General features: G+C 60.5%; 1 protein-coding gene across 3 annotated transcripts; it reads right to left on the minus strand.

The window, feature by feature from the left end:
* Positions 1–422: 422 nt before the first annotated feature.
* PRODH (proline dehydrogenase 1) lies at positions 423–22,461 on the minus strand. 3 transcript variants are annotated; one of them, XM_087423686.1, is made up of 15 exons: positions 22,189–22,260; positions 18,340–18,454; positions 17,877–18,085; positions 13,696–13,730; positions 13,130–13,279; positions 11,288–11,352; positions 10,965–11,081; positions 10,493–10,572; positions 9,680–9,761; positions 7,903–7,995; positions 7,671–7,817; positions 6,657–6,832; positions 5,374–5,472; positions 1,079–1,167; positions 423–1,010 (listed from the first exon to the last, which is right to left on the minus strand). In XM_087423686.1, the coding sequence occupies exons 2-15, from the start codon at positions 18,412–18,414 to the stop codon at positions 823–825; spliced, it is 1,605 nt and encodes a 534-aa protein (XP_087279812.1). In that variant the 5' UTR covers positions 18,415–18,454; positions 22,189–22,260; the 3' UTR covers positions 423–822. The 3 variants fall into 3 exon arrangements, with proteins under 3 accessions (XP_087279812.1, XP_004442389.2, XP_087279813.1); XM_004442332.3 differs by lacking the exon at positions 18,340–18,454 and having other exon boundaries at positions 22,189–22,461; XM_087423687.1 differs by lacking the exons at positions 423–1,010; positions 1,079–1,167 and adding an exon at positions 1,255–2,986.
* Positions 22,462–25,266: the final 2,805 nt, after the last annotated feature.

The following is a 25,266-nucleotide window of genomic DNA, read 5'->3' on the forward strand; positions in this document are numbered from 1 at the left end:
GGGTACTAGGACCATATCCAGTCTGCTCTGTGGGGCTGGGGGCAGCCACGGGCCTGCTCCTTTCAGAGCAGCAGGAGTGTGGTGTGGGTCACTGGGGTGGCGGCACAGAGTAGCAGGAAGGGTCTGAGGGAGGGAGAAACCCAGCGTGAGGAGGCACCAGCCTGCCCTGGGAGTGTCCTGTCTGCACTGATCTGAGCACAGGTGCCCTGCTGGGGGTTGGGGGGGCATGTCCAGCACCTATGTGGCCAGGTCTGCCATAGAGCCAGAAGGGAGGTGTTGGTGGGTCCGCCCTGTCCACAGTGGGCCTGACCCCCAGGGCACATGATGCAGGAGAGGCAGAACCTGAAAGGGAGCTGTCTAGAGCTGTCGGAGCCACTCCCCCTTTGCTTGCTTACCCCACGTGAAGAAGAGCATTGCAGGCATCGAGTTGCAGGCCTCAAGCTGCAGAATGTGTTTTATTGACCAGGCCAGCTTCCCCAGCCTGGCCGCTGCCCCCCTGTGGGGCTTGGGGTGTGTGGGCTGGTTCCTGGCAGCAGGAGGACCTTTGGGTGCAGGGTTGGGGGTGGGCAGAGACTGGGGCCGTGCTCACTCGTTGAGGAGCAGTCTGCGGCAGTGCCCGCAGCTCTGGCAGGTATGAGACTTGACACACACCTGCGTGCCCATGCCCTGGGCAGGGCCCGGGTGCACCGAGGCCCCACTTCCAGCGGGTCTCACAGGCTTGGGTGTAAAAAGGTGAATCCTTCTGAGGTTGGGGTTGGCGGAAGGTGCAGTGTCAGCCTGAGGGCATCTGGAGGGAGCCTGGCGGGCAGCGGCCCTCAGGCACTAGGCCGGGTGGTGGAAGAGGCCGCCCGTGCGGAGCCTCCGCATGAGCTCCTGCCACAGCAGCTGCCGCTGGCGCTGGCCGCCCATCAGGATGCCACTGTTCTCCAGGGCGCGGCGGGACAGGTAGGGCAGCACCTCCATCACAGGGCCGTACGGCACATACTTGTACACGGGGAAGCCCGCCTGGCCTGCATGGGTGGGCAGTGAGTCCCGGCCCTGCACACCCCCAGCCCCGCCCCCGGGGAAGCCAGCTCACCCAGCGGGAAGCTGATCTGGTCACACATGCCCAGCAGCTGTCCAAAGGACACCTGTCGGTCGGCAGGGTGCAGGCCCAGCTCTTCCATCCTGTGAACGGGCGAGGTAGTGGGTGAGCCCTGGGCTGGCTCTGAGCCCTTCTGCCACCCCCAGACCCCAGCCACACTCCCGCCTCCGTCCCCTGCAGGTAAGGCGTGGCATAGGGTCTGTCCTGCCCAGACCAGGTCTCTGTGCGCCGCTGCTCCCACCTCGGCCCACAGCCACCAAGTCCTGTCCTTCCGCAGCCAGCCCCTATGCTTGCTCCCCAGCCCTTCCCTCTTGCCTGCCCTGCCCTGTGCCCTGGCCCACGAAGGCAGACCCACGTGGAGGCCCACCCTGCGGCACGGCCCGGGAAAGCTCTCAACCCTCCCCCCGCCTGTTCCTCAAGCCCCTCGCCCTCATCTGGGGACGTCCCCGTTCCCCAACCCCAGCCTCTCGTCCTCCCTTGCTGGCTGCTCTGTCTCGTTCACAGCAGCCACCAGCTGCCGGTGGCCGTCCCATCTGAGAGGCGGCTGCTCTAGATGGAGGTGTGCTGCAAGTGCACGCGGGGTTTGAAGGCTGAGTGTGGAGAGCACGCAAGACAGCTCCTTGTGCTCTGAAACACCAAACACGTTTCCATGGGAGTACGCTGCATATGTTGGCCTAATTGAAATGTATGATTGAAATTAACTTCATCTTATAATGTGGCTATTAAAACATTTAGAATTAATAGATGTGGCTCACATTTCTATTAGTGCTGCTCAGATGCTGGGGCGGGGATCCCCGATGCTGTGCAGCACTCTCCTGTCCTCACACCTGCCCTCACAGGATCTTACAACTCCTCCCAGGGTTGGAGATACCTACGTCTCGATGGTCCCCACATTGTTCTCTCTGGCTTCCCATATCCATGGATCCAGACTCAGCGTATCTCCACCAGCACTCAGGAGGCCGCCCCCTCCTCCCCCCTCCCCCAGGGGCAAGTTCAGCCTGGGTCCTCACACCCACCCTGGCCACACCCAGGCCCACCTCCCTTCTCCTCACTGTCTCGGCCCCAGGCTCCCAGAGCACCAAGTGCATATTACCCTGGACTCTGCGTGAGGCTCGTCCCAAAGGCCCTTCCTCTCCTTCCCTCAGAGCTGGGCTCCAATGGCGGGTGCCCAGTCTAGAGTGGGCCTGTCACCATGTCACCCTGGTCTCCGGTTTATGCATCTTTGTCTCCACTAGAACATGAACCCCATGTGAGCAGCGCTGCCACCGTGTTGCTGCCTGGCTGGTGGTGGTGGGGACACTCATGTAGCGTTCTGCAAAGACGGTTGCTGACCACTCCCCTACTGGTGTCCACGCCCTCTGCTGTGTGACTGCAGCTTTGCCCAGTGCAGAAGGCGGCTCTCTCTACCTCGTGTCTGGGCTGGGTTTCATGACTTCCTTTGGCCAACAGGACAAGAGCAAACATGACCTGGGCAGAGGCTTGCCCTCTCTAGGGCGTCTGGAAGCCTGAGACCACCATGTGGTGAAGCCTGGGCTGGCGTGTTGGACACTGGACATGTGATGCAGTCCCCTTTGCTGTCCCAGCCACAAATGAGGCCATGTACAGCCAACCAGGCCCCAGCTACCACGGATTCAGGACGGACCCCAGACAAGGCCAGCAGAAGCAGCCCCCAGCTGAGCCCAGCCCCCACTGCTGATCCACAGAACACACTTGTTCAGGCCTGAGTCTTAGGTTGGTTTGTTACTTGGCCAAGGCTGACATAGGCTGTCTGAGTGAGGCCCCCGATGCGCGGCATCAGAGAGACCCACACTGCTTCCCCAGGGAAGGCTCCCCAGGCCCAGAGCAGAAGCACAGCCGCGGCCTGCAGGGTAGAGCCTGATCCATGACACCGGTATCTGGAGGCTGCAAGGAAGGAGAGCGCTCTACTGGCACTCAGGACAGAGGAAGCTGCATCCAGGGCAGGAGGCAGCTGGAGCCAAGATGGTGAGGACACACATGTTTTCAGTGGGCAGGTTCAGAAATCGGGAGAAAGGAGGCCCTTCTGAGGGCAGGTTGTACCTTTAGAAGTCTCACTGTTCTCTGTCTAGCTGGTGTCCGAGTGGACTGCCAGCGCTTGTTGTTAGTGCCCCCAAGTGATTCCAAGTCCTCACGACCCTGTGGGCAGCAGAGCGGACCTTGCCCGGTCGTTCTGCGCCATCCTCTCACCTTCCGGTGCTGTATCAGACAATGCTCCACCTCTATTCACAGGGTTTTCATGGCCAATTTTTTTGCAAGTGGGTGGCCAGGTCCTTCTTCCTGGTCTTAGTCTGGAAGCTCTGCTGAAACCTGTCCACCACGGGTGACCCTGCTGGTATTTGAAGTCCCAGTGGCAGAGCTTTCAGCATCAGAGCAACATGCCGCCGCCATAGTAGGACAACCGACAGACGGGTGGTATGGTTCCCTGACGGGAAACGAACCCAGGCCACAGTGCTGAGAGCACGGAATCTTAAGCACTAGACCCCCAGGTGGCTGACTAGCCTGCAACCCCATTCTCAAATGTGAGTGGCCAACCAAAGGCTGAGTTCATAACTGAAACCTTGGCAGCCGCCTTCCGCAGAGCTGGCCCAGGCAGCAGGCGCCACCGTGCAGGGACACAGGTTCCGAGGGCGGGGCAGGAGACCAGGAGGCTTTGCATGGAGGACCCTGGCACCAGAGGGACCAAGCCTTGGTCAAGGTTTCATCACAGAAAAGTGTATTTAAGCCTAAGTGAAAGCCAGGTTTTAAAATTTGCAACTCAATTGTGTGTCCGCGTTTTAAAAGTCAAAGAAACCAGAACTAATCTTTGCTGAGCACAAAAAGGTGCCCCTGGCCCTCGACAACAACATCAGTGACAAGGATGGGGCATTCAAGGTGAGAAATGAGTGCTGGGAAGTCCCTGGGGCAGGAGGGAAGCAGGCAGACAGTCCTGCCCAGCTGGGACTCTGGCTCCCCCACCCAGCCCGACCCGACAGGGAGCTTCGCCATAGTCTGCACTCCTCCTGGACAGCACTGGTGGCCTCAGCGCTCATGTTCCCAACCAAGATGGCTTCGACTGCTGTACATCAGAAAGCATGGTTCTCAGTCGCATTTTCAGACTGAAAACGCAGCACCATCACGAACAAAGAGCGAGTAGCGAGGTCACTGAATGGGTTTGGAACAAGCAGAGTCAGCTCTCCAGGCAGCGCCCTGCAAGTGCCTGGCCTGGGCCGCATCCCTGCCCCGCCTGCACCTTCAATACTCCTTCCCCAGGCCCTGCTCAGCCACAGCCTTGAGCCTGGGGCGCCTCACCGTGGGAGGGGGCCCTGCTTTGCTCTGGGAAAGGTGAGGGCCAGCAAGGCTGCTGCAGGCAGGGCTTCCTGTGGGGCCTAAACCCCCAGGAAGGCCGAGACTGGGGAGAGGGGAACTAGGACCCGGGTGTGGATATGAGAGAAGAACATGGTGATGACACTGGAGTGATTAAGAATTCACTTCACCTTATTCCTAAATCTGACTTGTACGCATTCTACCAAAGTTTTGGTCCACAGGAGCAGATAAACCAGACTATATTAAATTCCAAATGCAGTTTAAAATGTTAGGAGGAAGTGTGTATAAATGAAGGGACACATCGAAGGCCTCCTGAGGGACCCTGACATTTCACACTGTACTTGTACATTTCAGCAAGCTATTTAAATCACCTAATGAAATTTATTTTTTGAATTTGAAACTTGAATAAGTCAGATATTTTTGTGTGTGTGTGTGTGAGGAAGATCAGCCCTGAGCTAACATCCAGCTAACCCTCCTCTTTTTCTTTGCTTTTTTTTTCTTTTTTTTTGCTGAGGAAGACCAGCTCAGAGCTAACATCTATTGCCAATCCTCCTCCTTTTTTTTCCCCAAAGCCCCAGTAGATAGTTGCATGTCATAGTTGCACATCCTTCTAGTTGCTGTATGTGGGACGCCGCCTCAGCATGGCCGGAGAAGCAGTGCGTCAGTGCACGGCCGGGATCCAAACCCAGGCCACCAGCAGCGGAGCGTGCGCACTTAACCGCTAAGCCATGGGGACAGCCCCAGTCAGATATTTTAAAAACCCTGGTAACTACCAATAATAGCCTTTTTGCTACTACAGCGCCAATGCCCAGCTGGGCCTGGGTGGACAGGGGCGCTAACCGCTCCAGCTCCTTCTAGACACGTTCCCCCAACACACCCCCTGCTCCTGCAGGTCACTGCACAGCTTCAGGGCCCTCACCAGAGCCGGGCCCTGCCCAGGAGCTGACAGCCGGGTGGGCGGCACCTACCTGCGCAGCGTGAAGCGCACCGTGTCCTCGTTGTGGGAGGCCACCATCACTTCAGCCTTGGTGTTGTGCATCAGCTCCTCCAGGACGTAGTCGAGGCACCTGGGGAGAGCGCCCCGTGAGCAGGGCTTGGAGAGGCCCCCAGGGGAGGCCGTAGGCAGCCCAGGGCCATCCAGCAGCCCGCTCTCCCAAGGGTGCCCATGGCCACAGGGCCAGGGGACGAGCACCCGCCATCAGCACCTCATGAGTAAGAAAGAAAAGGGGAGCAGCCTCTGGGGCCGGCTGTTTATGGGGGACCAGCTGAGGCACAGTGCCCCTTGCCCTCTGACAGGTGCGGCTTCACCTCCGGGAAGGAGTCTGCAAGGAGACTGAAGGCCTGGCAGGGAGGGGCCTCCCTGCGGCCAGGGGAGGGTGAGCGGTACCACAGCCTGGCGGTGAGGGCAGCTGGGCAGGTGCACATTCTCCGACCAGCTGGGCAGGTGCACATTCTCCGACCCAGCAACTCCGCCTCCAGGAACCTACAACAGCTGCGTCCTCGCCCAGGGGTACAACAGACAGGGAGAGGGTGTGCCGCGAGTCGCCCCTGTACCGATGGGCGGCAAACCACCATAAAGCTCTCAGCGACTGGCCTGTGAGCACGAGCACCCACACTGGCGCTGGTTCACACCGCAGGGCTGCATGACTCGGGAGGCTCCAGGCACACGTGACACGGAAAGGCCACAGCGAGGATGGAGCGTACAACGCCCGCAATCGCACAGACTCGGAGCTCCTGGAAAGAAGCAGGGTGCTGCCGGGGAGGGGGCGGGGAGACACTGGGTCTCACAGTCAACCTCAGAGAGAGAAAAGCTCCAGGCGGCCTGTCCGTGCTGCAGGACAAGACCAACAAGATGGACAGAGCAAAGGAGACGCAGAGCAGCTGAGCGCCCTGGCTCCGTGCAGCGCCGGGAGGCTGCACGGCTCCCTCTCCCGAGTCCTAAGTGCCCGCAGGAGCTGGCTTGGGCACCTGAGCCAGTTTTGTTCAGCTGACTTTTCCATGTTAAAAAAGAGAAAACCCTTAATGGTTCTGGAAAAAGTAAAATGAAAGCAGACAAGATATCAGTTCTGGCCTCAGCGTAGAAGTCTTGCTCCTACCCGAGACTTCTGACCCCAAGGGCTGCTCCCCCTGCTGACAGGGCCACATCGGGTCAGCTCCAGCACCAGGCGGGTGCTAAGCTGCCCTCGCCCTGTTTTCTCTCTCCCCTCCCCAGGAAGCCTTGAGGCTCTGGGGGCCAAGAAGGCTGGTGCACCTGTGGTACATGGCGCTGGTGGCCTCATAGGTGGGGTTGATGGGGTCCTCGTAGCCAATTTCCACAGCACGGGCACGCTCCTGGGCCATGTAGGCACCCCGCACCAGCTTGGCCCCGAAACACCAGCCCTCACGGCGAGCCAGCTGCACATCCAGGGTGACATTGTCATAGGCGTCCTGCAGGGCCAGGGCCAAAGTCAACAACAACCAGGACAAGCCCCCCTCCAGCCTGTGTCCCCTGGGGCCGCCCAGGGGCTCTCAGGATGTGGTCAGCGTGGGGCACCAGGGCCGGCAGCCAGTGCCTGAGGAGGTGCCCTCGTGGGGGATCTGGGAGCCAGGTGTGCGTGAGGAAGGCCCTTTGATCTCGTCTTCAAGGAATGGTGACAGTGGGGAGACCTGCAGCCTCCTCTGTCTGGCCTGGGAACAGCCCTGTGGGGGACAGGTTAGGTGCCAGCAGGCACGGTGTACCCGTCTCCTCAAGTTGAGTCGGGGGCAGGGGTGCTGCATACTGCGGGCACCTGCCTGGACCCCCTGCAGCCTCGACATGGACCCACCCCACGTCCTCCAAACACCTGGCTGGACCCCAAGCAGCCCAGCCCCGGTTTCCACTCAGGGGTCCCGCCCTGAAGCACCCCTGGGCTCCCTAAGGTACATGCAAAATTCTGAGCAAGGCTTTTCCTGGGGAGGAGCCCAGAGCCTTCCACAGACCTTGAGAGGAACCCGAAGTAAAACAGGGGGGAGAAAATGGTCACTCGTGAGGCCTTCAAGATTTGGGGATTAAGGTACATTAAGTGGACTCTAAAGAAGCTCCTTCACCTTCCTTGTGCCCCTTGAACACCCTGTCTGAGATCTGAGGCCCAGAGGAGGGGCCAGCACAGAGCTGGTGACAGGGGCCTGGAGCCTTTCTTCTGCTCAGAGGCAGTCATGCTTGGGCCGGGGCCTCTCCCCAATACTGGGGCCAGGGGAGGGGCATCCTGTCACCTGAGGGCCAGTGTGGAGGCACCAGGGGTCGCACCTTGAGGTAGCACTGGTACGTGCCGAAGATGAGCGGCTTCTCTACATTGAACCTACGCTGCATTTCCAGCGTCAGGCGGCTGATGGCCGGCTGGAAGTAGGTCTGCTCAGCGTCCACCATCAGCCGCACGCCTGCCTCAGCGGCTTTCTGAGAGCGCAGGGGAGGAGAGAGGATCTGTCTGGGGCTCAGGTGAGACAGGTGCTCCACCCCCGGCACACCCCGGGTCCCCGACCTTGGCCAGAATGTCCATCCTCTGCAGCATCCTCGTCATCTGCAGCTCCTCCTCCTCGGTGAACCGTGACAGCAGAGGCTCCAGCTGTCCCGTCTGAGGGGCAGCCTTCAGTCAGGCCACACAGAGCGCTCCCCGCCCAGGGCACCCTCCTGCCCTGTGCGGAAGGCCCACCAATGCCGGGTGCCTCGTCCCCAGGACCAGCGAGGCCGCCTCACCCCCACCCCTCCCCTGTCCTGTCCCTGTTCTCACATGAAGATCAGCACCCTACCCTGAGGCCGGCCAGCCACATGGCACCCTGGAACCTCACAGCCAGCTAGGCACTCTTATCACAGAGCCAGCTGCAAGGGTCAGGCCTGTGCACCCAAGGTGTCTGCTCCCACGGCCTCCCCAGGACCCCTGACGCAGGGCGTCACCCTTCTGCTCCCACACAATGCTAAGGAAGTGACCCTTGACCCATCCAATCACCCGGAAAGGCTCAGACCCTAGAAGGGAAAGGGCTCGGAGGAAGAACCACGGCTACAGGCAGACGAGGACAGCTGTGGCGCACAGACGGACACGCAGCAGGTCGGAGGCACCCTCGCCAGACGGTGGCCTCAGGGAGCCAGAGGGTCAGCAGGAGGCCGGCGCTCGGAGGCAGCAGGCACCCACCCTGTGTGTGGGCCGCGCAGCACTGGGGCCCTCTGCTCACTCCGCCTGCCCACTGACACTGCCCAGGGCACTCCCTGCGGGGCCTCGAGCACACCCCTCCGGCGGCCTGGCTCAGTGCAGCGGCTGCACCCCCAGCCGGCCGGGGTGGAGGTTTGTGAAAGGCAGTGTCTGGGGATGTTTCCCCAAGGCCCTTCGGCTGCTTCGTCACATCCCAGCTTAGGGGGTGGCTTCAAACACAGCTGCAAATTCCTGGACACCCTCTCATGGGCCGGTGGAGTCTCGTCCCACTACTCCTGAACACAGGCCGGCCTAGCGACTCACTATTAACAAACAGAATTGGGGGCCGGCCCCGTGGCTTAGCGGTTAAGTGCCCGCGCTCTGCTGCTGGCGGCCCGGGTTCGGATCCCGGGCGCACACCAACACACTGCTTCTCCGGCCATGCTGAGGCCGTGTCCCACATACAGCAACTAGAAGGATGTGCAACTATGATATACAACTATCCACTGGGGCTTTGGGGGGAACATAAATAAATAAATAAATAAAATCTTTAAAAAACAAACAAACAGAATTGGGCAGAAGTAACACCATGGGATCCTGAGGCTAGGCTAGAAAAGGTGACAGACCTTCTGCGTGGCTCGTGGGGACACTTGCACTGGGAATCCAGCCGCCACACGGTAAGGAAACCCTGGCTGACCGTCACCGCTGGCCCTGTGAGCAGGGACGCCCCAAAGACCCCAGGCCCACCAACCTCTGAGTACAACCTACGGAGACCCTGAGCGAGAGCCCCCCCAGCCAAGGCCTGTCAGCCCCAGACCCAGGAAGAGGAATGTAATGTGACTGCTGTCCTTCCAGGCCACTGAGGTTTGGGGTGACCTGATGTGCAAGGACACGTGACACAGGGAAGGCCCCCCCAGACACCCCTCTCCTCGTGGTCTCATCTCACTGTGTGGGGCACTAGTGGCTCTGTCTTCTTCCCCCAGACCACAGGGGTCTCGTGGGGCTGGGGAGGACAGGGTCTTGGCCCTGCTGTGTCCCCAGCTGCTGAGCCAGGGTAGGCGACAGAGAGAGTTTCCCTTCTCCACGCAGCGCCCTGAGACAGGGCTCGGTGGCGAGGGCGGCAGTCAGTCACCTGCATGTTCGGGACCACCAGGTGCTTGGAGAGCTCGGTCCTGCTGTCGATCAGGCTGCTCCAGTCCAGCAGGTCCAGGGTGCTGCGGGAGAAGGTGTGTCAGCACAAGGGCAGCAGCAGCTTCTCCACCCAGCCACATGGCTTTATCCACGGGCACTAGGATCTGTTGGGGAACCCAGGCCCCAAACCAGCCCATTCCCTAGAAGAGCATCCCCAAACCCAACCCCCAGAAAACCTGCCTCAGTGTTCAGTTTAAAAGATAGATAAAGTGTGAACACCGTCCTCTGTTTAAAGAAATGGAAACCAACACACGAACTTGCTTGCATCGGGGCAGCGGCAGCTATAAAAACCCAGGGCGCACACGAAGAACACCATGGGCCACGTCAGGCTGGAGGAAGAGCTGAACACGGAAGACCAGGCAGGAGGCAGACCAGCATGTGAGGGGACGGCACGCTGCTGCCAGCCCAGGGGCCCTGGTGACCTCTGTGCCAGCCCCCTCAGCATGAGGCGTAGGACTCTCCAGGACCGCAGCTGCCCTGACCCTTCACCTGGGTCCCAGGGAGGGCTGGGTATGGCAGCCTCACTCCCACACCACCAGTGGAGGTTGCCGAGTCGGAGCTGGCCCCGCGCCCACGCTGCCACCCAGCCTTGTGCACTCCCGGCTCCCCGTCAAGCCCTGTTCTGCGTGTCTCGGGGGGAGCAGGTCCTTCAGCATTGTCGCCCCGAGGCCCACGCTCTCCAGGGGGACAACCAGGATTGGGAGAAGCCGCTGGGGCTTGGCTAGAACCACAGCTGAACTGGGGCTGCCCTTACCCTGACACGCCCAGGGTCTCCGTGGTGAACCAGTTCTCTATCTCAGTCCTAGACGCGATGCCCATCTTTGCCACGCTTTCCTTGAGAAGAGAAACAGCGTCAGTCCCGCAACCTCCCCCGGCCCCATTCACTAACATTCCCGGCCCTCTGCCCATTGGTTGGAGATGCTGTTTTGACTCTATTACACTGTTAGAACAGGATACGGTTCCGGCTAGTGTTTCTGCTCCACAGATGGGTCTATACCCACGGTCCCCGATTCCCCTCCAGTCCCTGCGGCTCTACAGCGCTCCGCTACCCGCAGGCCGCCCTCCAACCCTCCCCGTCCCACGCATCCTCAGCCTCTGCTCAGATTCCTTCCCAGCAGCTGTGGGCTGGGCTGCAGGCCCTGGAGCAGCTCCAGGAACCCACCTCAGGCACGGCCTGGCCGGCTCCTCCCAAGACCCCACAGTGCCCCGGGCAAGGGCTGCCCCACCTGCAGCACGGCCACCTCCAGCCTTGTGTCCACGGCAGCCAGCCCAGCCTTCCCTTGCTCAGCAGCCATTTGGTGAAAGAACTGCCTCCACTTCGTCAGGACATCCGAGAACTGCAGCTGCAGATGCGGGCCTCAGCGACGGTCTCAGGCCCACGCCCAGCTCCCTGCCCTAGGACCCCCGCATGGCCCCTGGGCCCCTCCCAGCCCGCCTGTGTGCTTGTCTCCCAGCCTCACGGTATGCGCACAGGAGCTTTCCCTTAATGCTCACGGCACCCCCAAGTTCTTGCAAACTCTCTCTGCAGGTGGAAGGTTCTGGCACTTACCAGAAACTGGGGTCTCCCCAGCGCAGTGAGCTTAATGGCTGAGAAGCCGTCATCGCTGGCTTCGCCTATCAGAAGCCACAAGAAGGGCCCTTAGGTCTCCAGAGGGGCAGGGGGAGGACCAGGAGCCTGCACCCAGAATCTGCACCACTCACGAGTTAGGACGCATCTCACCGGGGGTGCGACAGACTACAGGGTTCTGGTGGTGGCCCTTCTTCCTACTGGTTACCTACAACACCCACGGTACTAGGTCCACCTGGAAGATGGGCCCCGAGACCACTGGGAAGCAGTGAACAATCCAGTCGCCAAATCTGTCAGTGGTACAGTGACACCAGTAGCTCTCTCCTCCCTCCCTCCACCAGCCTGAGTGGGGGCCGCAGGGACACCCAGGGCAGCCATGCTTCCTGGGCAGCTGCCTGGCCCCTGGCTTGTGTGCCTTGCCCTCCTCCGAAGCAGCTCCACAATCTGCTCAGCAATCTCAGGCTGAACAGCAGAGGAGAGCCCACTGAGGCCCCCGACGCCCTAGGCCACTAACCACCTGTGGGCAGGAGGACCAGGATCCTACCTAGCCCGTAAACGCCCGTGTGCATGGCGGCTCCTGACGCCACGGAGGTGGGGACAGACTCAGCAGGGTTCGAGTTTGCCACATGGGTCCTGGAAGGCAGTGGGCAAAGGAGCGCGAGACCTGCCCGTTCCTTCTCTGCCTGTTTCCTCTCCATGCCGTCGGCACCCCAGGCTGCCCACAGGGGCTCAGAGAATGCAGAAACGCCCAGCAGGGCACAGACTGGAGCACAGAAGGCACTGAACCACCACACTTCTCTCTCCTCCGGCTTCCGGAGCCCATGACTCACATCTTGGCTTCTGCAAGGCCCTCCCCATCTATTTGCCCCCAGGCACCACAGGCAGGGAGGCAAGGAGTCAGCCCTTGCAGTGGACGGCCAAGTGTCTGTCTGACTGCCGGGGTCCCCCAGCACCACTCTTAGGAGGCTGCTTCCAAGCATCACTCACTTTCGTTCCTTAAAGTGTCGAGAAGGTGCAAGACCCACTCACGGGAAGGCTGCTGAGGACGCACAGGGGCTGCGCTGTGACCTGGTGGGTTTCTTTTTTTTTTTTTTTTTTTTTTAAAGATTTTATTTATTCATTTTTTTCCCCCCAAAGCCCCAGTAGATAGTTGCATGTCATAGGTTCACATCCTTCTAGTTGCTGTACGTGGGACTCGGCCTCGCGTTGGACGGAGAAGTGGTGCCCCAGGGCGCGCCCGGGATCCGAACCCGGGACGCCAGCATCAGAGCGCGCGCACTTAACCGCCAAGCCACGGAGCCGGCCTGGTGGGTTTCTGAAGACCAAAGGACGCGGAGGCCTCAGTGACCTCCCAGCTTAGCGCGCGTCCCTCGGCAGACGCTCCTGCCCAGAAGCTGTGCAGGGTGGAATTCTCTGCTAGAGGACATGGCACCAGCTCCCGGACGAGTGCAGCCCTCGGCAAACCATATCTGACAAGAGGGAGTCCCTGCCCAGAACTAGGTGCTGCTCAGCCCACCAGCAGCCTTCCTGAAGGTCCACATCCAGGGACCTGGTTCCCGGGAGCGGGGTAAGAAGCACCTTCCTGGAGGCAGCCAGGCTCCTCAGGAGGGGCTGAACACAGGTTTGACCCCGGCGTGACCCGTGCCCAGCCCGTGGCTCTCAAATGTCACCTAAGTCATCCTCCTGATAGTCTGGGCCGCCCAGACAGAGGAGGCCCCAAGTGTGTGCTCCAGCCTCACGTTCACCCACCAGCATCTCCACATGCCAGGGCTCAGCCCAGGCTGGGCCTGGCATGTGGACAGCCGGCAAAGAGCAGGGCCCCACCTGAAGCCTCAATGCAGCGCAGGAACGTCTCCATGTGGCTGTCACACTTGGCTTCATTGGCGTAGAAGTAGGTGCGGGCGCTAAAGACACCGTCCCTGCGGTCTCCGAAGGCCCGGTGGGCCTGGTACTGCCTCTCCCTCTTACTGGTGCCTGGAGGGGCGGGCACACGGTCTGAGCACCCACCCGGATCTGCGCTGTGCTCTGGGCTCCAACCCCACTTTGGGCAGACACAGAGCTTCCCCGTGTCCAGCAGGCCCTGCTGGCGCCCCACGGCCCCCTGCACAGTGCTGCCCACCACTCCCTGCCCCGGCACTCGCTGTTCCTTCTCCCTGGCTGAGTCCTCATCACGTGGCAAACCGGGGCCAGAAAGGCAGAGCCCAGACAGGCCATAGGCCGTGAGGATGTCAGCACAGGTGGGGCAGTGGGCTGGGCGCCCGTGGCCCAGTGGGGAGCCGCAGCACGGCCCCTCGGCCCGAGGCTTGCTGTCCCTGCGCCCAGGCCTCCCGAGCACAGGATATGTGTGCGGGCGGGGAGTGTTTCTTGGTGAACAGCCGCCTCTTACTCACCGCTGCCCTCCTTCTCTGCAGCCGAGGTACAGGACCTGCAGGAAGGTAAAGAGGCAAGGTCAGGGTCATGCCCCCTGGGGCACAAGTGTATTCCCCTCGAGGAGGCAGAGGTGAGAGAGAAGCTAGCGCCTGAGCCCTGCCGCTGCCCTGAGGAGGAGGTTGTGTGAAAGAGGCCGGGTCAGCCAGGCAGGGGAGAGTGACTGCTGCCGCCTGCCTCCTCCCCCGCCAGGCCTCCAGGGTCACAGCCCCTGAGCCGAGAAGGGCAGCAGCCTGCACACACCACCCTGGAGAAGCCTCTGGCTCCCAGGAGTGGAGCCCTCCCTACGACAGGTGGTGGTGAGTCAGACCACTCTCAGAACAGTCCGGTGGAGTGAGGCCCTGCTGCTGAGGACAAGACGGCAGCACGGGGCCAGTCAGGGCTGAGGAGGGACGGAGATGGGGAGGCCACCAGCGTACCCTCTGCCCTCCACGCCCCACATCCAGGCACCTCAGGCTGAGCTCTGGCTCCCGCCCCCATACAAGGCAGGCCCCCCTGCCCGCCAGCACCCTGCTTCATTCTTGCCCCTTAGGCTTATTTTCCAAGCAGCAACCAGAATTTTTCTTTTAAAATGCAAACCCTCCCCTGGCCTCTCGTTGTACCTGAATAACACCCCAAGCCCACATGAGGACAGTGAGGCCAGCCCGTGGTCCCCTAGCCAGAGTCACAGCAGATACCATCCTCCTCCTCACTGTGGCTGTGGTGTCAGAGACACCCGAGTCATGGCTAAGCCTCCTCAGATGAAGTACTGTCACTGCCTGCCGCCCGGGGGGCACCCAAGCAGCTTTGTCTACCCTCTGACTTTGTATTAAAACCTCTTAAATCAGGGACCCTCCAAATCCTCAACAAGGTCCCTGCTAAGCATTTCCACAGCGGGCCCGTCCACCTGCGAGCCCTGGCCAGGCTCCAAAGGCACAGGGATGCGAGGGCCACTCTCTTTCTAGCTCCCAGCAGGTTCAGTAGCAGGAAGGCAGCCGGAGGCCGCAGCTATTTCCATCCGGGAACCTCCCGGGCACAGACCAGACAGGAAGTACTTTAGAAATGGGCCGAGCAGAGAAGCTGGGCCGGCCACATTGCCGGGTGGTCAAAGGCCTGTCTCAGAGCGGACAGCACCCGGCAGGGACAGGGCCGCACTCTGGACCAGGCCTGATGGCTGGGTCACAAGGAGACAAAAAAGGGCAGTTCCCAGGCGCAGCAAGGGTCATGCCGTCACGGGGGAGAGAAAGGAGCGCCCAGTGTGCACACCCACATGGGTACACACACACATGCACACACACGCACAGCCCAGAACGTGGAGGAGGGCACACTGGGGCAGGGGACAGAGGACAACACGATGCCCCGGGATCTGCGGAGGTGGCAGGAAGACCCCAAGCACCCCTTGGCTAACCCCAAGCTCAGCTCTCAGCAGGTGTTTTGGGTGATTTATCGGCCTGATACCTTTTAGAGAAAAGCAGAAAGTGAGGGGAGACTATGCCAGCCACCCTCACTCCAGCTCCCCCCAGGGAAACAAGGCCAGGCGGCAGGAGGGGAGAACCTGCAGCAGAGTCTGGCAGAGCCTGTGAGCACTGGCACGCCCACCTCCCCGGCCCCGGCCGCAGGCACACCTGAGACACTGCACACACCAGTCCCAGGGGAGCTGCCACCACCCTCGGGACCAAGGCCCAGGCAGCCCCCAGCCAGCCCTGGGTCTGCACAGCCAGGACAGACACACCTGTCCTGGGCGTCCTCATCACAGCTGATCATCAGGAGGTGTCCTAGCCCCCTTCCCTGTCCCTGCAGCTCTCAGCACGCTGGGGAGACACTGTGGGGCTCCTCGGGTAGAATGAGGCCCCAGCCTCTGCCTTCTAACAAGTGTTCCGGGGCCGGCCCTGTGGCTTAGTGGTTAAGTGCACGTGCTCTGCTACTGGCAGCCCGGGTTCGGATCCCGGGCACACACCAACGCACCGCTTCTCCGGCCATGCTGAGGCCACGTCCCACATACAACAACTAGAAGGTTGTGCAACTATGACATACAACTATCTACTGGGGCTTTGGGGGCAAAAAAAAAGGAGGAGGATTGGCAATAGATGTTAGCTCAGAGCCGGTCTTCATCAGCAAAAAGAGGAGGATTGGCATGGATATTACCTCAGGGCTGATCTTCCTTACAAAAAAAAAAAAAAAAAGTGTTCTGGGAAACAGCATCCCACCCTCCCGTGGTGGCCGCTCTCTCCCTCCTGCACCTCTGGCCTCCCACCTCCTGCTTCCCACCCTGGAAGGCCCTTCTGGGTCCCCTCCTCACGCCCTCAGGAGGCCTGCTGGGCCTCATGCACATGCAGAGGCCTCCACCCTTTCCGTGCCTCTGACAGTTCTGCCCAGGCAGGCCCAGCACCACCTGTGCTCCACCCCCCCACCACGCCGTGGCCTTAACTGGGGACAATGGCTTGTGATCACTCCCTGGAGCAGGGTCTAGAGGCCTGTGACAGGATTAGGAAAACAGACCTCTGAGCCCCCCAGGACACAGAAGCAGTTCCCCACATGGGGCTGTGTGGTTAGAGCCACTCCAGGCCAGAAACACCGGGTGAGCCATGCAGGCAACCTGATGGGGTAGACGTCCAGCCACTGCTGGCCAGCCTGGCTCTGCCCCTCAGCACAGGGGGGCCGGCCCCCAGCAGAGCTGGCCGTGAGTCACCCTGTCAGGATGGGGAGGAACCGCTGCTCACATGCCAGAGCCCAGCACGTGGGGCTCCTGCAGGACAAGGGGTGCCAACAGCATGGTGGCCAGGGCTGCGGGCTCACGGCCCTGCGGAGAGCGAGGCCGGCTGGCCTCCCAACGCTGCCCTGCAGGGCAAGGAGGAAGCCAAGCAGGTGGCCCTGGGAAAGAAGTCTGTTCACACCAGAAAGAGAAAATCCCACTGTGAAACCGCCCGGCTCCCTCCAGACGCAGCGGGCACACAGCCCATTCGTTATTCAACAAGCAGCCCCAGGGAAGGCTGCAGCCCTGGCCCTCAGCCTCCCTGGGAACACAGGGGGTGCCCGGCTGGAGAACCCCGCCCTCCAGACAGCGAATCGCTGGGCAGGGGCTGGGCTCCTCAAGCCAATCGGCCGCCGGCACTAAGGCTCAGCTTGGGACATTCCGTCCCCAGGGCAGGAGGCCCATGTGATGCCTTTCCTTCTTCTGCCGCCCCCTCCCAGGCCAGAGCACACACCACAGCCTGAGACGGCCTGTCCCAAGCCTCACGTGGGTCAGGCACAGCCGCTGTCAGGACACAGGGGCCCCAGATGCAAGCGAGGGCCCCGCCTGGGGGCGCAAAGAGGAAAGGCTGGTCTTGCCTGGACCTCCCGTGAGGCCGCTACTCTGGAAGCAGAGGGTGACCTCGTCCTGTCATTCTGTCCTAAGGCCCAGCAGAGTGGGTCAGGGCAGTGCCTGTCTGTCCCCACACTCACTGCTCAGAGAACGGGCCCTGTGGCAAGTCAGTGACCTCTGGAGGAGGCCCCCAGGCTGGCGTGCCACACCACTCCTGGCTGCACAGTCCCTTCTCTGCAGACCCATGGGCAGGCGCCAGGCCTGGCAGGCTCCACAGCCACCAGGCAGAGCCTACCTGCAGTCAGAAAACCGTCTCAGGGCTCAGGCGAGGGTAGGGCAGAGGGACCTGTCCAGCAGTCAGGAACCCCCCGGGAGGGACGCTTTAGCAGAGCAGGGAGCCAGAGCGCCTCCTACGGGGTCGATGAACGTGTTCTGTAAACGGCCGGGAGCCTATTCTCAGCCTCGTGGGCCATACGGTGTCTGCCACAGCTACCCGACTCTGCCCTGTAGGGCAAAAGTGATTTGAATTTCATATAATTTTCACATATCACAAAATATCCTTGTTCTGATTTGTTTCAACCATTTAAAAAATGCACAAACCAGCTTGCAGACTGTACAAAACCAGGCGGGCAGGCCGGGTCGGGCTATGGACCATAGTCTGCCAACCCCATCCTCACCCCTCTTCTGGTGTCGTGCACACCAGTTCTCTCGTGAAAGCCCGGAGCCGTCCTCACGGGGCAAAACTGCAAGAGCCCCAGGCAGAGCCCGGAGGGCCGCTGGTCATCAGGTTCTCCTAGCCTTGGCTCCTCCTAGGCCAGCCCGGGGTACTCTGGGGTTACCACCCGACGGGGCAGGCCTTACTCCATCTCCTGGCGCTCTGCCTCCTCAGGGCTCAGGTCCTCCTCCACTCCATAGTCCAGGATGGAGCCTACGCCGAAGGCCCTGTTGTGCTGGATCAGGGGCTGGATGGACTCCTGGTCCTCGCCGGCCACAAACTGCCCATAGAAGGTCATCTTCATCAGCTTCTCGAACAGCCTTTGCCCCAGAAGTCTCCTGGCGAAATGGAGCAGCTGAAAGGCAGAGGGAAGCGCCTGTCCTGGGCCACCCAGACACCCCTGTCCCCAGCAAAACACCCTGCTTCCCCACCCCCTTCACTGCAACCACAAAGCCTTGAAATGCTCTCCCCAGGGCCACACGCGGCTCCCAGCCTTGATTTTACGGCGGAGAACACCTGAAGCAGCTTGCTTCTCTGATCACAGCAACTATCAATCACCCACTCCTCATGCAGGGCGGCCACTCTTGCCTCCCTGCCCTGCACGCTCACCCCAGCGGGGGCCTGATCACCACTTAGTGGATAAAGAAGTGAATGGCTGGTCTCTCCCGGGATAGCAGAGGGCATGTTCGTAACATTCTCGGTGTCCACACCTCAGCAGGTTATACTGTGGAAGAGGAGGATTTGGTGAGACTTTCTAGAAGGTGAGCACCTGATTTCTGACTTTGGTTCACTGCTTATTCCAAGTCCCTAAAACAGCACCTGGCCGAGCACCTGCTCTCCAATGGCTGCTGAACAGATGAACACATGCACAACGCAGAACGAGTCTGCCTTCAGCTACAGCCAGGCATAGACAGGCTGACAATAAGCCAGGCGACCATCTACAAAGGTCTGGGAGATGAGTGCCCACCCTGGGACCAGGGGGAATCGGCACAGCCATCTAGAGCCACAGCGGACCCCCAGCTCAGATGGACGTGGCCCTGACGAAGGCAGCTGCCCATAAACTACTCAGCTTTTTCCTCCAGTCACATTTCACCACATCCCAAATTTCTGCCATCATTCACTGAAATGTCCTGAGCCACTGCTTCATGCCCACCACAATTCTAAGCTGAACCAAGAAGACAAGGAACTCACATCCTAGTGGCAGAGAGACCTCGAAGGAGGGAGGGGCAAGTGATCCACTGAGTGATTCAGAATGGCGGATGAGGGAGCACTTGCCAGGGCGCGGGTGGGAGGTGTTTGCTAACTTAGATCTGGGGAGGGGTGCATGCCAAGGCAAGGTGGTGACATGGAGCTCCTGCAGTGGGGACAGACAGGGCGGGAAAGACTGAGGACAAGCAGAGGGCCCTGGGGTTGGGAGGGGTGCTGCTGGGAGGGCACGCCCACCACCTGTCTGGGAATTCCTGTGTGTCCACTGCCCCCCACTCCCAGCTCCAAAGCAGGAGAAGCCCGAGGTTTCTCAAACCCAATGGCTAACAGAACTCCCTTTTTTGTGGTGAAGATCTCTTGGGAATCACGGTTTCAGGGAACAATCTCTAGTCTAAGCAAAAGTACGAGAGAGTCAAACACCTTCATCCCCAAACCAATCCCAAGCAGCCCACTGGTCCAGAGTGCAGGCTGGCACTGAGTAGAGACACCTCGCGGCGCCCCAAGGACAAGAGTTTCCAGGCCATCATTTCTGCCTCGTTGCAGCCTCTGTGTCTGATTTTATTACATCTCGTTGCTTTTATAAAGAGAATTAGAAATGGAAAATGAAAGTGCCAACATGGGAGACGGGGCAGACCTCCTCCCCCACCTCACACCAAGCCTGGGCCAGAAGTCCGGGATCCCATGGGCCGGAGCAGCCCCCAGAGGAAAAGCCAGGGCTTGAATACATCGAGGATCACCCAGTGGCAAGCAGGGTAGAATCAGGGACCTGAAAACCATCACTGGGCTCTCAAAAAGAATCCCCGACACTGTGCATGTCAGCGCTGCAGACTGTCGGAAACAAACCATGCGAAGCAAGCCAACTGTCTACTCTCGGGCTGGCACACTTTCCAGGCACAAGTGGTAAATAAAGTCCTGTGTCGCCTAACGACGGGACACGTTCTGAGAAGGGTGTTGTCGGGCGATTTCGTTGTGTGAACATCACAGAGTGCACTTCCACAAACCTAGATGGTTCTATGGTACTGACCTTATGGGCCCCCATCATACATGCAGTCCATCAGGGACCAAACATCACTGTGGGGCGCAGGACTGTACTTCAGCCTGTGCGGGCCACACGGCCTCTGTCATTCCTCAACCCAACCGCTGCAGCGCAGAAGCAGCCACAGCCAGCACTCACCGAAGGAGCAGGAGCAAGGCTGACGCTTTGTCGACAAAGACAGGCAGGCTGGAATCCAGCCCCCGGGGCACGGGCTGGTAACCTCCCACACACCCTGCACTGTGGCTGACCTCCTGCAGGGCTCACAGGGCACAGCCACCCAGGTCCCCGGGGCCGGGCACTCGCCCTCTCACCCTGGTGAAGGGGAGGCCGGCCTGTTCACAGAGGACTATGGAAGCACATGCGTGGGGCTGGCAGTTTTCAAGCCAGCACCAGAGTAAAGCACCCCCTTTAAAACCATCCTGGCAACAGGTGTGCGGCAGGTGGCACTATCTGAGACGAGGACAGCCCCCACCTCTTTTCCAGGTGGGGGCAATCTTCACAGGTTGAGCAACTTGCACCAGTAACACACATGCTCGTTTTCACTGTGGAAGACTCCAACACAGACGTGTGCAGAGCAAGAACACGTACAGCTGGTTCTCTCTCCTCCCTACCCCCAGGCCCAGTCACCCTCTTCCGCAATGGCTCACAGCCAAGCACCGAAACCTACGTTGTAGAAGACCTGGATTTTCTAAACTCTTCTCAAAAAGGCCTGTCTTCCAGCAAGAGTGGGCCCACTGGGTCCAGAGCCAGTGCAGCAGCTCAAACCAGGCTCCTGCAGGCTGACACGCCCCCAGGAGCGGGTCTGACAGGAAATGCACAGACCAGCACTGGCTCAGCAGGAGGAATTTTCACCACAGGCTGGAGGGCAGGGAAGGCCCAGGGGTTCTGAGGAGTGGCCCACAACTCTGCAGCCTGGCCTCTGCCCCATTTCCTCCATCACCAGGCACCAAGGCCACTGTTACCAGCGGGACCACCAGCAATGACAACAGTGGAACAGGTTCCACAGGGGGCACACAGAGCGCCTCACACCCTTAGTGGGCTCCTTGAGGGTGTCCCCAGGGCACAGGAGGGACACCAGGAGAGCCTCTCACCTCCTCCAAGCACCCACATCTTGGTCCCTGCACTCTGGCACCTGCCAAGGCAGGCACCCCAGAGACAGCGGAGCTGATACGTCCCTCCTACGGCACCCCAGGACCCCCAGCTCCGCTGACTTCTCCGCTTGTTTGGAAACCAGAGAAGAAAACTCAGTGCTGTGCCTAGAGAAATGTGGCCCATTCCAAGCCCTCTCCCTCTCCACTTCTCCAGTTCAGCCCCTTCTTCCTCCGCATCTCCCCACCCGGCCCCCACTCCTGCCACCATCAGCCCTAGGCTCGGAATCTGAATTGTCCAGGAAGCTTTGGGAGGAACCAAGGCCAACAGCTCTGCCAGCCTCACAGTCCCTTCAGAGCCACCCGGCTCTGACTTGCTGGGGCTCCGCCCTCCCTTCCCACCCGCTGTGGCCTTGCCTTGACCTAAGCCTAGGATGTGGCTCGATGCTTCTCCTTGGTCCCAGGGGCTGAGGGAGGCAGCACGATACCCTCAGTACAGTCTCACCTGAGAAATCAACACCGCCTGCATGAAGAGCCTTCCAGACCCTCGGCACCAACAACTGGACCCTTGCAAACTGTCCCCAGGACCACCTTAAAAAAAGTGTCATCTCTACATCCCAGACTGACAGTAGCTAAAATAGTGTCCTGCTTTTTACTTCCCCAAAGCCCTCCCACTTTGTTACCATGCTCAAGTTTTAAAAGTTGGGTGTTTGAGCAGCTTCCTATTTTCCCCCACACTGCCTTTCAGAAGCGGCCTGTCTGGGGAGCCCCTGGGTCACAGCTTCCCAGAACTCTGGAGTCCTAGGCCATGAGCCCTTCAACACCACCAGACTTCCCTGCAGGCAACATGCAGGACACTCGATTTTAAATTTCAGGTAACAACTTTGTATTACTGCACGCGGTATATAGCTTAAAAATTAAACTGGTCTTTGTTTTTAGTTGGTAGTAACAGACATGTAGCAAAATTCACGGCCCGAAAGCGAGTGCAGGAAACACTTCCCTTCCTCACTTCCCCTCAACAGGCGATGCTCAAGAGGCCTCCGCTTTACGCTCTGAAACTTCACAACGGACCCCGGGATGGGCAGACGACCCCGCGTCCCGCCCACCGCCCACCGCCCACCCGCGCACCTGCTCGTGGCGCGCCAGCAGCGCGGGCGAGGCGCACAGGCGCAGCACCAGCAGGCTGCGCGCCAGCTCCCAGCTGCGCCGGCTGCGGTACGCCTCCTGCGCGTTGCTGAAGTCCACGGCGGGCACCGTCGGCCGCGCCGCCTCGGCCTCCCGGCGTCCCGGCACGGCCCTCTGGCCCGCGGCGGGCTGCTCGCGGGTCGCGGGCGCCGTGGACAGCGGGGCGAGGCGGGGTACCCCGGAGCGCAGCGCTGAGAGAATACGCCTCAGAGCCATGGCTGGGCGTGCCCGGGCGACCGGGCTGCTTAAGTACGCACCCCCGCCCCGCCGGCCCCGCCCCGCCGGCCCCGCCCCGCCCCGCTCTCACCCTCGCTGGCTCCTCGGGGTCCCCGCCCCGCGCCCTGAGCCACGCCCTCTTCTAGAGTGGCCCGGCTCGCGTTCCGGAACAGCGTGCCTCCCGTGGTAGGCCCCGCCCACCGAGAGACCCCAGGTGAGCCTGAAACCGGCCTTCTCAGCCGGTGGCCACGCCCCCGAGCGAGACCCTGTCTCCTTGGCTGCCCACCTCAGCTCCGCCTTCCCCGCAGGAGATCTCGCACTCCCGGGACTGGGCGGGCTATCAGGTGTTGGATTTCCTCCCAGGTTTCCCAGGTCCCCCAGCTGGCCAGGTGGGTCCGGAGCTCGCCGGTCGGCGCCAGGGCACACCTGTACACCTGGGCTCCTCCCTGGTCGTTGAGCTGCATGGACTCGCAGCTGAAGCCGCGGAGAATCCAGGAAGGCCAGAAGGCGGTCCCGCCTCTCCTCTCATTTAAAGGGGCGTTTGGGAAGCCATCCGCCCTCTCCCCGGGCCTAAGGTGCGATTGTGGGAAGCAGGCCCCGTAGGAGCTTGCCCAACCCCTGTCGTCTCCCGTCTTCCCAGTCCCACCGCCCACTCAACAGGCAGCCGCGGACCTCCAGGCTCCCCTTGGAACTCCTGCAGCCCCCATGGTTCCAAACCCCCTCCCATCCTCCCCCGCAGGCACTCAGTGCCACCCTTGGGGCTGACAGCACAGCCACCTGCTTTGTCACTTCCCTCGGGCCTCTCTTCACTCCTAAGGGCCTTCCCACCCTCTGCCCCTCTTCCTTGGATGCCCTTCCTTCCAACATCGTGAGTGGCCTGCTGCCAGAGCCCAGATATTGCCTCCTGGGAGGGATTTACGCTGACTGCCTGCCCTAGTGCGCAGGTCCCCATCACTCACCCCTCAGCCCCCCCGTGCATCTCCTGAGGACATTCCTGCACCCCCACAGGTGCTGGATGTGACTGGGTGGCAGCCTCCCTCCCTGCCTCACCCCCTGCCCACCTGTTCACCAGGTGCTCCATGCATCTTGGTGCATTGGACACCCTGACTTGTTTGGCACTGTTGACATTTAGGGCCAAATAATTATTGTGGGGCGCTCCTGTGCATTGCACGATGTTTATCAGCACCCCTGGCCTCTACCCACCAGATTCCAGTAGCACCCCTCCCCCAGACCTTGCTAATGTCCCCTGGAGCACACCATCACCACGGCTTACGTGGAGGGAGTTGCCTGACACAGTTTTTCTGCCCCTCTTCCTCCTGTTGGAGTTGAAGAGAAAAATGGTGAGACAAAAGGGGCACGTCAGCTGATGCCCAGAGGCAGCAGCTCAGGAGCCCTCTGGCACCTCAGAGACTTAGCTCACCAAGGGTATACCAGCCTCAGCGGCTGGCCATAACCACCAGACTCCTCCATTTGCCTTCCATAGATGAACTTCTCTCCACCTGAAAACCCTTGAGGGGCTCCCCACTGCCGTCTGGACAAGGCTGCATGGCACAGCCTGCCCCATTGGCCCTCAGTGGCCAGGCCCCAGGCCACACCCACCACACCTCTCACCCCTGCTGGTCATTCTGCAGGCAACTCCTCTGAGCTCTAGGTCGTCTGCATGCTGCTCATGGGGACCTGTCCCTCCCCCTGCACCCAGCCTCCCTCCTCCTCCTCCTCAGGGTGGCTTGGCAGCATGTGCCTGGCTAGGCACTGATTTGGCTACAACTCCCTCTTCTTGCACTCGTTGCTGGTGATCTTGACTGCCACATTGCAACCACCTGCCATGTCCCCCACATTGCCTTCTTAATGTGTCTTTATTGAATGAAGGAAGGAGCATGTGTGATGTGAGAAATTTGACCTCAGGTTCCAGGCTGGTGATGGTTGGTTCGAGACTTGTTCTCCAGGCCCTGCCCTGCCCCCAGAATCCCCTAGGACCACACCCAGCCCTTGCCCAGCACCGTGGCTCCTGCTTTCCATGCAGACACCCCCTTAATGCTACATTCTCTCCTCTACCTGGGCTGCGTTCCCCCAAGAGCATCTGCACCTGATTACCAGGATTGGACCTAGCTTCCCAGTCCTCAGCCTCTGCTCAGGCACCGTGTGTCAGGAGGCATGGTCCTGCCCCATGGGCAGGTGCACACGCCGGTCAATGTTGGTGGCACACTCCCAGCTGACACACAGTTCTGGAGAAGGTGGGAAGAGCTGACCCCAACCCTCACCATCAGGAGCCAGTACTGTGCTCAGCTCATTTTCAGGATAATCCTGCTGATCTTATCTGCCCCTGCCCAGTGACCTCCCTCTAATGAAGTTATATTAGGGGCAGGGGGAGAGGGGTACTTCAGTACCACCAGCTGTGCACTGATAATGGAGAAGGCTGATAACCATCCACATCACACACACTTTTGGCAAAGTGATTGAGCACCAAAATGTCAGGTCAGCTCACGGGCTGACTCTCCCGTGCAACCTCTCACCTGACATTCACCACAAACACCAGACGTCTCCATTGCTGCTCTCACTCAGGAAATACAGGCATGGAGTCTAAGCCAAAACACCACTGACAAGGTCAAGGCAGGGCCAAGGCAGAGCTCACAGATGAGATGGCATTGTCATGCGGTGATCAGTGACAGAGCCCAGCCTGGCACCAGAACCCTAGCCACCTGGATAGTGCCCAGGGGCGTGCTCCATCCTGCCCCATGCGGTGGGAGCTCACACTGGATTCCTTACCCCATGTCATCATAAAATGTTCACTCTGTAGCCTGTGGC

Source organism: Ceratotherium simum, chromosome 35 (assembly GCF_057802395.1).
Source record: "Ceratotherium simum simum isolate JZ-2026a chromosome 35, ASM5780239v1, whole genome shotgun sequence".
NCBI classification, from domain to species: Eukaryota; Metazoa; Chordata; class Mammalia; order Perissodactyla; family Rhinocerotidae; genus Ceratotherium; species Ceratotherium simum.

Bases quoted from the DNA above. Each gene is read 5' to 3' on its own strand.
- PRODH (XM_004442332.3), bottom strand. From the start codon at position 22,461: ATGGCTCTGAGGCGTATTCTCTCAGCGCTGCGCTCCGGGGTACCCCGC. The intron at 7,996-9,679 runs GTGACTGACTGC...GCTGCCCCTCAG, and splicing joins TGGTGGTCCCGAACATGCAG to ACGGGACAGCTGGAGCCTCT. The intron at 6,833-7,670 runs GTGCGACCCCTG...CTGGCCCTGCAG, and splicing joins CGTACCAGTGCTACCTCAAG to GACGCCTATGACAATGTCAC.